At 39.4% G+C, this 14,220-nt stretch overlaps 3 protein-coding genes across 4 annotated transcripts; all 3 read right to left on the reverse strand.

Moving 5' to 3' along the window:
* Positions 1 to 382: 382 nt before the first annotated feature.
* On the reverse strand, positions 383 to 3,837 carry dph2 (diphthamide biosynthesis 2). 2 transcript variants are annotated; one of them, XM_085361966.1, is made up of 7 exons: positions 3,756 to 3,837; positions 3,339 to 3,495; positions 3,034 to 3,146; positions 2,479 to 2,699; positions 1,651 to 2,340; positions 1,177 to 1,359; positions 383 to 1,054 (listed from the first exon to the last, which is right to left on the reverse strand). In XM_085361966.1, exons 2-7 carry the CDS (start codon positions 3,486 to 3,488, stop codon positions 927 to 929), a joined length of 1,485 nt encoding a protein of 494 aa, XP_085218092.1. In that variant the 5' UTR covers positions 3,489 to 3,495; positions 3,756 to 3,837; the 3' UTR covers positions 383 to 926. The 2 variants fall into 2 exon arrangements, with proteins under 2 accessions (XP_085218092.1, XP_085218091.1); XM_085361965.1 differs by having other exon boundaries at positions 3,339 to 3,837.
* Positions 3,838 to 4,255: 418 nt separating this feature from the next.
* Positions 4,256 to 9,283, reverse strand: mcur1 (mitochondrial calcium uniporter regulator 1). The gene is made up of 9 exons (XM_085361967.1): positions 8,904 to 9,283; positions 7,529 to 7,624; positions 7,322 to 7,425; positions 5,715 to 5,816; positions 5,472 to 5,513; positions 5,252 to 5,323; positions 4,968 to 5,021; positions 4,727 to 4,841; positions 4,256 to 4,618 (listed from the first exon to the last, which is right to left on the reverse strand). The coding sequence occupies exons 1-9, from the start codon at positions 9,154 to 9,156 to the stop codon at positions 4,563 to 4,565; spliced, it is 894 nt and encodes a 297-aa protein (XP_085218093.1). The 5' UTR covers positions 9,157 to 9,283; the 3' UTR covers positions 4,256 to 4,562.
* Positions 9,284 to 10,372: 1,089 nt separating this feature from the next.
* Positions 10,373 to 13,210, reverse strand: rgs9bp (regulator of G protein signaling 9 binding protein). The gene is made up of 3 exons (XM_085361968.1): positions 13,115 to 13,210; positions 11,483 to 11,789; positions 10,373 to 10,746 (listed from the first exon to the last, which is right to left on the reverse strand). Exons 1-3 carry the CDS (start codon positions 13,208 to 13,210, stop codon positions 10,373 to 10,375), a joined length of 777 nt encoding a protein of 258 aa, XP_085218094.1.
* Positions 13,211 to 14,220: the final 1,010 nt, after the last annotated feature.

Raw genomic sequence — 14,220 nt, forward strand, 5'->3', positions numbered from 1 at the left:
CAATTTAAAAAGAGCACTATATAAAGACTTACTATCAAACTTTATATTAGAAAAAACATAAAAAAACAGGACTGCATTTATTTTGAGGTCATCCTGACAGGCCTGGTCCAGATATCACAGGTATGTAGGATGTTGCAGCATGGAGTCAGTTTCATTAATTCTCCAGAACATTATGTGTACAATGTTGTGCAAAAGTCTTAAGACACCCCTTATTTTTTCTATGGAGCCAGACTTTCTTGTAATTTCTTAAAGGGGTCTTAAGCAATAATTCTTCATTTTCCTAGTAAAATACAGAAATGAGGGGCGGCTCCACACTTTTGCACAACACTCTTATTTAACAATGTAAAGCAAATAAACACATGAAATGCAAAGGTTATATGCATTTTACTTATTTTGCTAAAGAAAATGAAAAATATGAACTGTGGGATATTTTAATACGTTCAGCAAATTGTTTTCTTTTCTTTGCAGTGTTACAATTTCCTTCTGCTATAAAGCTCAAACCCAGGGTCAGCGTAGAGGTCATAAGATTTGAAAAGTGCATTTTTATACTTAATACATTTCCACTTCATACAAGGCCAATTTCCTCCAAGTTGCGTGAATAATTTAAGATGAGTGGTCATCTGACACTTGGGCTATTTTTTTCTAACACTCAGAGATCAAAATACATTTCAGTCATTTCCTGGTTCAGAGTAACAACCTTTGGTCTGGTTATGATGTCATAATACTGTAATCACTGAATCACAGATTCCTATAATTTAAGTAATGCAGTATTAAAACTACCACCGCCTGGTACTGATGTTAATAAAAAAAACATTTAATAATCACTTTCTTCTTCCAGTAAATACAGCTTATATGCTATACATTTGGTACATTGATAGGTTATTTATTAATTTACCAAAGACATTGTGGATTATTGGTAAAAATGATCACGACGATGTTCCTTCCTCCTCGTAGGCTATAGCTATGCCTCTCCTGCCCTCTACTGCTTTCACCACAGGTGTCTCTCCCAGCTTCTGCTCTAAACCGATCCAGCTTCGACCTGCAAGAAAAGATGCTGGAAAAAAATAATAATAAAATGAATAAATAAACACTTGTAGTGTAATACAAGATATTCATAAGCGTCTACTTTTGTATAGGAATTCATGCATGTTGATTAGGTGGAGCACACTGTCATACCAGCTGAGTTTGTGTTTGCTACGGTCAGCGTCTGGTTCCTCAAGACCACAGAGGACCCATAGGCCGGCTCTGTAGGCTCACTGCTCAGGAGATTGTGGCTTCGCAGAGCACCAGTGATTAATGAAACGTCACTTTCATCCTCCTCGTCCTGCTGATCAGCCAAAGGTACGTGACTCTGTCCACCTACAGCAAGTTTGGGAAGAAAAAGGTTAGACGTGGCAAAATGAAACTACATTACACTACTGATAACAGACATATAGAAACATTTCCTGAAGGGTAATGGCCGCATGTTTGATTTTGCAGATTTGCGTCTACTCTCTAGATTAAACCTGGGCTCTTTTGCTTGTTTGGAGAACACGTAAACCACTACACTACGAAGCCATATAGACAACACCATTAACATCCTTAACATTAATACAGAACTTTAAGAGAGTTCATTTAAGAAAAGCTGATGTGAAAAACTCCCAATCGCACCTGGCAGGAGATGTCGGAAGTCTGTGACATATTCCTCTGACCATTCCCTCTTCCTGTTGCAGGCCACCTCCATCTCAAACGGCGTCACTACAGGTTTTAAAAACCCCCTTGAGTCCAAAAGTGAGCTCTCTGGACATGCAATTAAAACAAAGATGTCAATTTCAAGAAAGTTTGCCAGTTTGGGTACGTTCAGCTTCCCCATGGCAAACATGTAGCTCTTCTTGCCAGCTCTCTTGATGGTCTCTTTCAGCTGCTCAATGATAGAGAGGTAATCGGCAACCCCCAGAGTCCCAACCAGGATGCCGACCACATTGGCATCCTTGGCCCTTTCTATAGCATAGTATCTCTTCATCAGAGCGCGGCTGATGCTTATAGACTCGACCTGCCCCTTCGCTGTCACAGGGTCAAAAGAGCAAAACGAGCACCGATTCCAAGTCATCATGAAGTTTCGCAGGGTCGCTCCCTCCTGGCCCACATAAAACATACTGCAGTCCGTGACGCTTAAACTGCTTTTCAAGGTGAACTGACGTCCAAACTGATAGATGACCTGGCCATCGTCTTGGTCAGAGAGACGGGCGTCATCATCTTGTCTTTTAATCTGCCCATGACTGTAACACTGCTCCCCTTCAACAACAATTTCAGATGCAACAAGGTTTGGATACTCTGGTGACAGTAGAGCCAAAAGACCATCTGAGGGAGGAAAAAAAATAAAAATGTATACTGGTAAATATCTGTGGACAGATGGGACTGATCGAAACACAAAAATCTGTGTTGAGACATAGTAATTCGAAGGATCACACAAACTTTTCAAGGTGACTGCAAACTTACTAATGGCATGAGCATAGTTGACATCATAGAGGATGATTATGTGACTGTGTCTGTCAGGGTAGAGTTCTCTGAAGGAGGAGGCACACTTCTCCACATCTACTGCTCTTTGCTCAAAGATGTATAACAAGGGCAGCCTTCTGGATGGGCTAAGGCAAGCACTGCCATAGTGCACAATGCAGTCAGCGCCAACGTGTTCTGCAGCGACCTCATCCACACAGCAACTGCACATGAGAGTTCAACAAAAGTGTTAAATAAGTTAACACCCTTACTAGATGAGGAATTTCCTTGCACACTGTTTTATATAACACCGAATGCTTCTTTTATATCAAAATAAAACTCCCAGTAAATATTCTCATGTACTGAAAAACAGAGCTGAGATTTTGAATCCAAAGTCTGACAGGTCTGGAGATGTTGACAAGTTTTTGTCAAAAATATCAGTGAATGCAACCTGCCACCAATTTTAAAACCCAACTTTACTTGATGACTCAAAACCATTAAAAAAACAGTGTTGCATGAGTGCATTAAAGCAATGATTTCTTAAATCTACTGTGTTACCTTCCATAGGATGTATCACCCAAAATGTATGACTTGGCATTAGTGTTTCTCTCGATCTCTTCTGCCACTGCAACTGAATCCACCAACAGCTCATCGGGAAACTGCAGAGCTACCTGCACACACGGCAACCAATGTAATAATAATTAATAAATAAAGTATAAATTAGGCACTGTTTTATATTTTTAAACTGCAGTTGCTTTTAATTAAAACAAGACATATTAAGAATATTTGGCTACTAGGCCATAAATGCTTTTGTAAACAAAGGTGAGTGACATCTAAGAAAGTAAAATGTTGCTCCTCCTTACCTTTTCAAACTGATGCTCACTGATGAAGTCGCAGGTTTTTTTAATCTGATAAAACTTTTCCAGGTCATCCGCAGGTGTGCTCGTCTTCACTGCAACTCCCACCACACGCTGAATTACAGTTTCCGAGCTGCTGCTAAACGCACCAGCCATGTCTGTGCTGTGAACCCGTAGAAATGCGTGTAGAAACACAGTAAACTGGATTCAGCAACCCAGATATTTTAAATGAAAATCTGACAGACGTTAACGAAAGTCATAACACTGAAAAACAGCACATAGTGCGGAAAATGTAGTTTAGCTGTCTGCTAGCTTAGCTGGAGCTAGATTCCCTATAGGTGTCCGCGGAGCCTCTAAACAAACTAAGTGCTGTTTCTAATCTGTCAGGTTGTGTATTTGTAGGGCTACACAACGTATACTCACAACTCAGAGTCATGGAGTTACTTGTGGACTTATAAATGTTCACTTTACAGCTACACACGTGTCAAATGATACTCCATCCTTTCTGCTGAGGGAATGACTTCCGGGTCAAATGTTTTTCAAAATAAACTTCGCCTGGCACGATTAAGAAAATACTTTTTGTTTCGCTCGTCCGGTATTCACAACCTCATCAAAAATCTCTCTGCTATCACTCCTACAACTCTCAATTCTAGATGACTGAGTTGCAGACATATAGGTTTCCCATTATTGTAATGCTCAAGGAGTACTGATAGATTTTGAAAATGGAAAGGAAAGCAGCTCAAGCTTCCTTCACTTCACTGCCCACCTGTACTAAAAGCACAAACCTCACAGACAACAGCTAGATCAATCTTACATTTATTGATAATACATTTTATTTAAATAACACGTAATATTTGTCCCAGAATCTTTCACATGTTTCTGAAAACGACAAAAAAAAAAAAAGTACAAAAATCTTTGTGCCTCAGTATTAATATTATGTTCTCTCCAGTATTTAAAATTACTAAGTGAATTGTCAACTTGGTTCCAGAAGCCATAAAACAAGACAATAAAAATTTAATTAAAAAACTGTCTGGGTGGTGCGGTAGAAATTTTTGATGAATGAATGTATTTATCAAATAACTTCCACGAGTGATCGGTGAAGGAGCTGGTCCTTCCATAAGTTCTACTTGTAAAAAAGATCACCACTGCCCGGGAAATAACAAATCATAGCACATTCAGAGGATGCAGTAACAATTCAAGTATTATCAAAGTCAATGATCAAAGTCCTGATTACATCCAAACACGATAAAAACCCAAGACCACAGTGAGGCACGTAAACACTGAACCTGCAAGAGAAAAAAAATATCACATGCAATTATTTGTACCAGCTGTATCTGTAAGAAAATAAAAGATAGAAAGTGTAACTACAACCCATATTTAACATGCATGTGTACCTGCAAGGTATTTTATAGTATCCAGTTTATGAGACTCCAACATGGTTTTCAATCCAGCCACTTCTGTGTCTATTTTCATGTTTGTCTGAGTCAAATAGCGCTCCTGTTCTGCAGTCTGTAAAAAAGGCAAGGCGATAAAGACCCATGATAAATTAAAAGCAAGCATTAAAAACCTTTAATGGAGAATAGAAATAAATGACTGAATGCAGTGTGCTATAAACCCAAATGCATGTATACAAACCATTTCCATAATCTCAGTTCGTGTTTCTAGAAGTTTCTTCTCATGCTCTGCTCTCTGAAAATAAAATGTGATTTCATGACACCTTTTGTGATACGACATTGGTAAACGCTCCTTTGCACATGTAAAAATAAATGCAGGCAATGTTTGTGTAACTGTGACACCATGGCATAAAATGCAAACATAATTATAGGCAGAACTTCATGTGGGAACAATAAAGTCGTGTAGTTTTAAATTCAGTCATTTTTTTCCAAACAATAATTGAACTGATCTCCTCAAACACGTACCAATTCTTTCACTTGGCTTTTCTCCAAATTCATATCCAACATATTGTCTGACTGCACTTTTTTCATTTCATCCTGCAACGTTGTAAAAAAGAGACACACAAAAGAAAGTCAAAACATTTTTCTAAATGGAGATTTCAACCAAGTTAAGATAAATCAAATACGATCAAGGAATGGGAAAATGCTATTCATGAAGGTTAATACATTCACAGTAATCACTTACAGCTAGTTGGACCTTGAGCTGGAGCAACTGGACCTTGAGTTTCTGGGAGAAAGGGCAAAACACTGACACAGTCAGATTAAGTGGAAGGAAATCGTTGGCACAAACACACTGTGCAGTCATCCCTGTTTCTACTACTGACAGACGAAACGATCAAGTCAAACGTGATACACTGTCACTGCAGTAAGTGATCTTTATCGAACAAATAATTTTTCTTCTTAAAACAACTCCGAAAAAAACATTTACCTCATTTTCTGCCAGCAGAGCAGAGAACTCGCTCTTCTCAAGGATCACCATGTCCTTCTTTACAGCGGCTATTTGAGACATCACACGCTGCAACATGATCTCCTGCCAAGATCGCACAAAACGTTAGAGGGTTCACCATAAAAATAAAGTACTGTAGTGCGAGTGGAACACACTAAATTCAGAGCTTTTAGAAAAGTTATTGCCGCTGTGGCTTTGACAGGCACAGCATGTGGTGGGGATTTAATTAACACACCGATATCAAACCATAGATGGTAATGTGAAGTATATGATAGCCTTGATCTTTCACTTTATAGCCTTTACCAAGGCTCTGGGAGAGCAAAGCATTCACATACAGCAAAGAGTGGTTTAACCTATAGAAATCCTTAATTAGTGAAGATAAATGGGTGGATACCAGAAGATGTAAAATATTAAATTATAACAAGACTTAGCTCTTATTTTTGTCCTCATATGCTTTCTCTAGATCCACAAAAAAAGTGCAGCAACTCCTCCTCCTCTATACTTCTCCATCAAAACAAAGCAAACATCACACCTGTAGTGCTCTTTCTCAGCATGAAGCAGTACTGCAGTGCAAGTGGAAAACACAAACAAATTATTATTCTTCCTAACATAACTACAACAACTCGTTCCCATATCTTCATGGTATGGATCAATAACTCTATCCTTCTGTAGTTAGTAGAGCTCAACACGTGACCCTTTCATTCTCCAAAATTGTGAAACAACCTTGATATAAAGTCCACTGCCATCTTTTACTAGACATTTCCATATTTCCACAGGTTTGTCATCTGGACCTACCACTTCTCCAATCTTCATTATCTTCATAACTACACCCACCATACTAAACCTTCTCCACTTCCTGATCCATCCTCCCCTCTCTTTCATTTCCTTCTTCCATCAGCTCTCAAAGTACTCCTTCCATCTTCCATTCTGCTGCACATCCTTTCCAGCTTAACCTCCCTGCTTAGCCAAATGATACCAGTCCTTTTCTCTTACCTCAGTGTCCAGCCTCACAGTCAACTCACTCTAAGGCCTTTAGATATGAAGTCCAGGAAGAACTATTAATCATGTACAAGCGATGTCATGGTGGCTGCCACTTGGAAATCCCAGCGATATATGGATTATGGAATTTTTTTAACATTAATACCGACTTAATAAGAAGTGGAATATTATATTATATTATAGCTAGAAAAGGGGGGTTTTGAGCAATATTTTATAATAAGATGTAAATTTTAACATTAAGAAAAAAAAAGATATTCCCATATCACTATCAGTCTTAACATTGTTAAAAGAGCCAGTAAGAGTGATCACGGAGAGCTGTATCACAGATCGGCCTTATTCTCATCAGACATTCCAGTGCCATGAATTTTCAAAAGTAACTCATCACGGACACCAACATCAAAGGTTTCTAGGAACACAAGCACTGTTTGTATTTAACTACACAGGTCAGTGTTTTCATAGTACAATGACCAACCCAGCGATCCTGGTTCACTGACCTTTACGGGACCAGAGAAAAAGGCTTGTGAGTGAACACACAGAGGAAACACAACCAACGCCTGCACACAGTGCACATTATTGTACTGCTGTCTCACCTGCTGCACTTTGGTTATCATGTCACTGTAAATGACATCCATGTTAGAGTTTGTCATCTTCACCAGTACGCTGACCATGCCTTCAGACTGAGATGTAGTGAAACCTGTTCATAAGAGAAAAAAAATATGTTCTTATAAATGAAATCAATGCAACCTACTATTTTAAAAGAAATATAATGCTGTAGCTTTTTTAATCGAACAACTAACCATTTTCCTCAAGGAGTCGCACCACTGCATGCGTATCAAAGAACAGCTTCTGGCCTTCAGCCTTTGGTACGTCTGGTTTTAGATCATACTGGAAAGCTTTGACAGAGGTTTTAAGAAACACAGCATTTTAGAATGACCTCAACACTGGAATACACATAAATATTAACATCTTGTTTAGGTTGCTGTATGTAGCTTTTGATTTTTTCAGTCTATTTATTATCTGAAATGAACCGTTCCATTTGGAATCACACACACACACACACACACAAAACCAATTTCCAAAAAATTTAGGATGCTGTGTAAAATGTAAATAAAAACAGAATGCAAGTGATTATATGTGTCTTATGTAAATGTACTTGATAATGATGGTGCCCAAGAACCACCCAGCACCTGGCAGAGCCCCAGATGCAGAAGATGTCCAAGCCACCCTTGTCTACCACCCCCAAGGCAGCAGGTCAGTGACCACAGTGGCCACATGGAGCAAAATCATCAAGCACCCACATCCAAGGGACAGACAGCAGCGTCCAGAAAGGAGTGACAGGGAGGGGGGATTACTCACCCTCCATCATCAAGTCCCACAGGGAACAGGGAACTATCCCATGTTTTTTTTAGATGTGTTGCTGCCATAAAATGAGCTAATATTTTCCATTAAATATTGAAACATCTCGGTTTAAACATCTGATATGTTTTCAGTGTTTTCTGTGAATAAAATATAGATGTATGCGATTTGCAGACACCTGCGAACTAATTAATTATTATGGAGGTAGCCAAAGTTTAGCACCATCACAGTCCACAAGTTGACTTTTATTTTGACATGCACATGGGCTACAGTAACTCAGTTACCATGACAAAATCACAGTACCTGTAGTCATTTAAAGTCTCGCGTGAGAGGGTTTTGAATAGTGATGGTAAATTCGATTCTTTTTACTGAATCAAGTTTTAATGAGTCACTCACCAAAGTGAATCGGTTTTGAGTCATTTGATTCACTGTCAGTTGACCAGAGTGCAAAAAATTTACATTTTCACTCAAACTTAATTTGTTTCTCTTTTCATGTTTTTCATGCTAGATACATTGCTGCTAACAGCAACAGGGATGAGTCAGTGAGTCAGTTGGGCTTGTGAATCATGATTCATGAGTCAGTAAAGTGATTCTCGAGTATTGAACGATTCGTTCATGATTCGCGCATCACTAGTTTTGAAGGACGTATGATTGCGGTCTTTGGAAGAAACGAAGCTCCAGTTCACTTGTGCACTTTATGTAAACTAGGTCATCACAGCTAAAAACTGCCATTTTTATGGGTCGTGGCGACGTTTGAAGTGGCAGACATGCAGTTAAAGACTGTTTGATACTGTAAGCGTAAGCGCTGTTTGTTACCTCTCACGGACATCCATGTCGCAGCAGACAAATGCGTAATGTTCACTCCAGGAGCTCGTCTCCATCTCAGCGGTGTCTTCTCAAACTTGCTAAATGACGGAGTGAGGTTACACTGAGAACACGCTGAGGCTCTGACGAAAATCGATGTCGCTGCAGGCACAAAAATGCTAGCTCTGTCTTGAGGATCATACCACTTTTCTGGGTGGTTAAAGTTAAAAAGTTTAAGTCGAGACTGGCACTGTTTAAGCACCATCGTCAAGGAGAGTGTGTCCCACTAACAGCGAGTTTTGTTTTTTCTTTACCAAGGCTGTACTTCCGTCTGTGAAGCGCCTCAGATGATAAATTTTCACAGTCACGCCTGCATCGACCCTTTCACCTACTGTTCTCCGGACTACAATTGAAACTGACAAAGAATCGTCAAACTACCGGTCACGCCTTTCAAAATAAAACACCTCTTTTGTCATAATTGATTAGGTGCTAAGTCATAATGGGTATTTTATGTACAATTAGTACCAGTATAGTACCCGAAAAATATAAATTAATAAGTACTAATACATCAGAATGAATATAAAGCTCCTATTGTACTATTTTTTGTTTGTATATTTGATGATTCATATTTCAACCTTTCAGATTTGATTTACTGGACTGAGAATCTGCTGCCATCTATACTGTAGTCTATACACTTTTCTTTCATGAATATGAAAATAATTTCCAGTGGCTGAGCGGTTTTGTCATAGCTTTGAACCAACCTAAGAGGAGTGAGATGGTATTGCAGCCATCTTTTAGGGACTTGTCAGCCTGCAGTAACTTATGCAAGACTTGAGAGGATTTTGGATCCAAAGTTGTGCTTTGAGGTAATAATTTACAGAACAAAAACACAACAAAACCCCAAGAAGACAGTTTCATATCAAAGTTGATACTTTTATATTGTGCAACTGTGCTAAACATCATCAGTTCTCTACAGCACTTTATATAGAAAATACATGATCACCTATATTAAGAAGCATTTGCACCTATGTCTTCTCAGTTGCAATAAGGAATAGGAAGTGCCTTTCTGGCTGCTTAGAAAAAAAGAAAAAGAAAAAAAAAAGTAGAATTGCTCCTTTTGTGCATCAAAAGCTAGTCAGGAAAAAAAAAAAATACAATGTTGGCTCCATTTTCTTTTCAAACCGTTGTTAGTGAAATAAAACATAATTTTATTGTATAACAGGCAGTCATGTACTTTGTTTAATGCATATGGCAGCCTTGGATTCACTGCAAGACATGGCAAACAAGTTCGCATCCAGATTAATTTCAGTATTTGTAGAACGCACTAATAAAGGTTTACAATAAAAGTCACCTTTTCATCATTGCAAAGAATATAGTTAAAAGAACACTACTGTACCTGCAAAGCTTGCCAGTGTTACAGTATTAGAGAGCATTTCTGAGGTTGCACCAAAAAAAATAAAAAATAAAAATTAAGGTTTTGTTCATGAGAAAAGGACAAGACAGACAGATAACGTGGCTGCCACCAAAACAACTGCAAACAGCAATAAGAGCACAAAGATCAAATTGCGCTGGCATAGAGGCTTGTGTCCAGGCTGCTCCTCGTCAATGCTGAGCAGAGCCAGGGAGGCGCTCTCGGTGCTGCTGAGCGGGTCTGCGTATTGTGGCCCCCGGGGCTCCACCATCCAGCGCAACACATTTACTTTTTTCTCCATGTCATCAATCATGTGGTCGATTTGGCTGATTTCCTGCTCCATGGTGCTCCGTTCCTGGCTCTCAAGACCAGCAGGAAGGGTTGGAGGCTCCTGGTTCAAGTCTGCCAAACTGAGTGCTCGAGCTGCTACCTCACTGCCTCCTCCTGCATTACCAGAAACAAATTTTAGCTTTCCATTTTCTTTTGGCTTTTACAACTCAATAGTGGATTTGTAAAATGTGGCAGAAGCTTTCCACTTCATCATGTGGGGAAACGAAATGTGAATATTTGAACAAAATCTCATGGCAATCCTCATTGCTTAAAAATTCTAATGTAATATTGTCACAGTGGCACTACAGAGGAATAAATAAATCAGCAGCATCCAACATCTGGGGGCCATTAAAACCTGAACCAGTCCATTTAAAAGTTGGGAAAACATTGTGTATCAGTGTGATGGACCAACTCAAGCACAGCTCCACACACTTTACTTCTATCCATCAATGATAACAGAAAAAAAATAATAGTAAACTGAATAAATGCAGGGCTAGAGTCCAAATATTTCACCTTTACTGATGCCACAGGACATTCACACGAGATACTCTAAAATGTTAGCACACTGGCAGATTTGAGCATATTAATTCTGATAAAATATTATCTGCAGAGTATGAAAAACAGCTAAATACTTTACATAACAATCCAAAAAGCTTTCCCCTCCATGTGTAGTCATTGAGTCTTACAAGATACAATAATAGAGTTTCCTCTGCATTCACTCTAAAACAACCTCTGAAGACTAAAGTAGTGCAGTTATTTTGCGGTTTTCTTAGTTTTGCTTAAAGTTCGATTTCAGTTGACAACACTGCTTGCATCTAGTAGCAGCAGTATGTGAAAGGCTTGCATTTACCTTGTAGGCCAGTCTGCACCAAGGAAGCAGTGTTGGCTAGGGAGAAGTTGTCACCCATGCTGAAAACCTTGCACATGTCAACATGGAGCAGTTCTAGACTGGAGGAGAAGGCCACCCAGAGGAGCTCCATCTCCTTGCGCTGGTCCTCGGGCAGGCTCTTGTCCCGCAGATGTGAGGTCAGATGCAGACGGATGGCCTCGGCCAAATTCAGGGCCTTTTCTCGCATTTGTCTTAGCTCATCCCGCAGCTGCAAACTGTCTGTGCAGCCACCAACACATGCAGCCAAATGCCGGTAACATGCTACCACCTGTAACAAAGATTTGACAGTGCTCGGTAATATGCAGAGCTCAGGAACTCCTAGTTAAACAAAAGTATTCCTGATAATTCCCTTCCAAGGTGGCTAAACTCCAAGTTTGCAAGAGGAATGGGCTTTTTGTTTTTCATAGTAGGGACATGCCCTTGCTGTCCATATCACCTGCTGTATTTAGACCACTAATCTTAATTAGGTATTGCACATCATTAACCTTCTGAGCAGCTATTCTCTGCTAAACACTTCACCAACCCACACACACACACACACACACACACACACACAAAAAAAAAAAAAAAATCAGAGTACCGAAACTGAAAGAAAACTGTTTGGGGAAAAAAGCTGATCGAGCTGAACATTAGTCATCTTAACCTGCTTGAAACAGCAACTGAAGTGCAGAAAAACGTACACGTTTTGTTTTCTGATCTAAATCATACTGCAAGAATTATTTACTTTCAGCCGATACATTTAACCTTGGGGGGGAGAGAGAGATTAGCAGGTGGTTTCATTCATTAAAAATATTAGAAATAATCTCATTAACATTGATCTATTTCTAGATAAGCCAAAGCAACCTCGTGTACTCTGAGTGGCCCATTTTCCTAGCATGCACTGGTGACGGTAAAACCACAGATGCGCTATACCATTCTTAAATTGTAACGTTTCCTTTGAAAATCGGTTATATTAAATATTAACACCATCTTGTCATTTTCTGCGCTTCATTTGTGGCTGCTTACACCAATTAATGAGTAGAAATACTACCATCGACCTCTAGGTACAAGGAAAATAAGATGCAAACTGCCATTGTGCAAACATCCTTTATCATACTGACAAAAATAACTTTAAAATTAAACAGTTGATTTTAATGGGGAGAAAATGTCGAACATGTCCACGGCATTATCTAACGCAGGAGAGTCGCACAGACTCAGTGGACCAAGAAATTCTTTTCAGTGAGAGTGCACTTTTAGCCACAGGGGTCGGGAATAAAGGATGTTACTTCCCCCCTTTGTGCATGCTCTGCGTGTAAAATGTTTACGTGGCGACGGCTATAGAACTGAAACCAAATGGAGTTAATTTTTTCCCCCATACGTTTTATATTCTCATGCAATACTGAACTCTTTACATACCAAGTATTCACATGAAATTCTGGAAATTACTGCCGTGTACAAATCAACTTCCCAGCCATTTTTTTCATATTCATGTCCACAAATCTATTAGACTGGTACATAAACATGCAAATACAACGTAGTAGACAAATGTAAAGGAGACTAGAGTGAGGTCAGAGCTTTCTTTATGACCAGAGGAGAAGACTTGGAGCAACTTACCTTTATCACAGATTCCACCAGATCCTTCCCATCAGCCAAAGTCTTGTCTGTGCCAACTGTGCAGTCATTGCCCACTTTGTTATTTACAAGTGGCATGAGGGATGACTTGTCCAGAGTCTAGGACTCTGCCACAGCAGACAAGAGTTTGGCCCGGCTACCTTTTACTTCCCTGGCTGCCACTGCTCCTCTTCTTCCCCTGGAAGATTCTTCATTCAGTGGCTGAGGGTCGAGACAAACTCAGTCCCAAGGCAGCATGATGCACAACAATATCCCCCTGCAGCAACTATATTGCAATTACAGGTCCTAAACATGCTATGGATGCTGGAGTGGGGAAAAGTCAAAGTAATGAAGAAAAATGAAAAAAATGATAATAAAATGATGTAACTGTTAAGCAAGGTGCTAATCCTGTGATTGACCCCTTTGCACTGACGCAGGCTAAGACAGGCAGCTAATCTTATTAACCATCAACGATACCAGAGAGGAGAGCAGCTGGCTGCCTACCACAATGGCCCCTTCACTAACTGAGGACGCTGTGCTCTGTTACTTCAAGCACACCACAGTGGCTACACCTCCTTCACTCAGCTGTAAAGGTCAATATACTCCATAAATATTTTATTAGCATGTTGGAAATTTGTTGTACATTGCACTAGGTGAGAATTAAAGATTTGAATTGACTGTGTGTAAAGATAAACTAATAAGCAGATTAGAAAGCACACTGATGCACTTAAGAGTATTGAAAGTTGTAGATTGCTTTGTCCTATCAAGGTTCTTTGTGGTTTACTTTCCCCTGAAGGCTCTGGAAAATGGATGGCCTTATTTTGAACAGCTCCATGTACTGAATGCATGCTTAGAAGAAGCAGGTTATATTTCTATAGCAGTGGATGCAGAAGGAGCTTTTTCATGTGGAAAAAGTCTATAGACCAAATAAAAAGACAGCACATATACGGTGAGCATGAACTCACATTACACCAATGGAGCTTTGAAACGAAGCCTTCTAAAAACAGAAGGAGATTGCTTAGATTTTCTGTGCATCTTCATATGTAAAGCATTAAGTGTACAATTTTATTTTATTTAAAAAAAACAAAAACTATAGCACAAGACACGCA

The sequence above is a fragment of the Diplotaxodon limnothrissa genome, linkage group LG9 (genome assembly GCF_057381915.1).
Source record: "Diplotaxodon limnothrissa isolate DT_005_m linkage group LG9, D_limnothrissa_male_GT1.1, whole genome shotgun sequence".
NCBI classification, from domain to species: Eukaryota; Metazoa; Chordata; class Actinopteri; order Cichliformes; family Cichlidae; genus Diplotaxodon; species Diplotaxodon limnothrissa.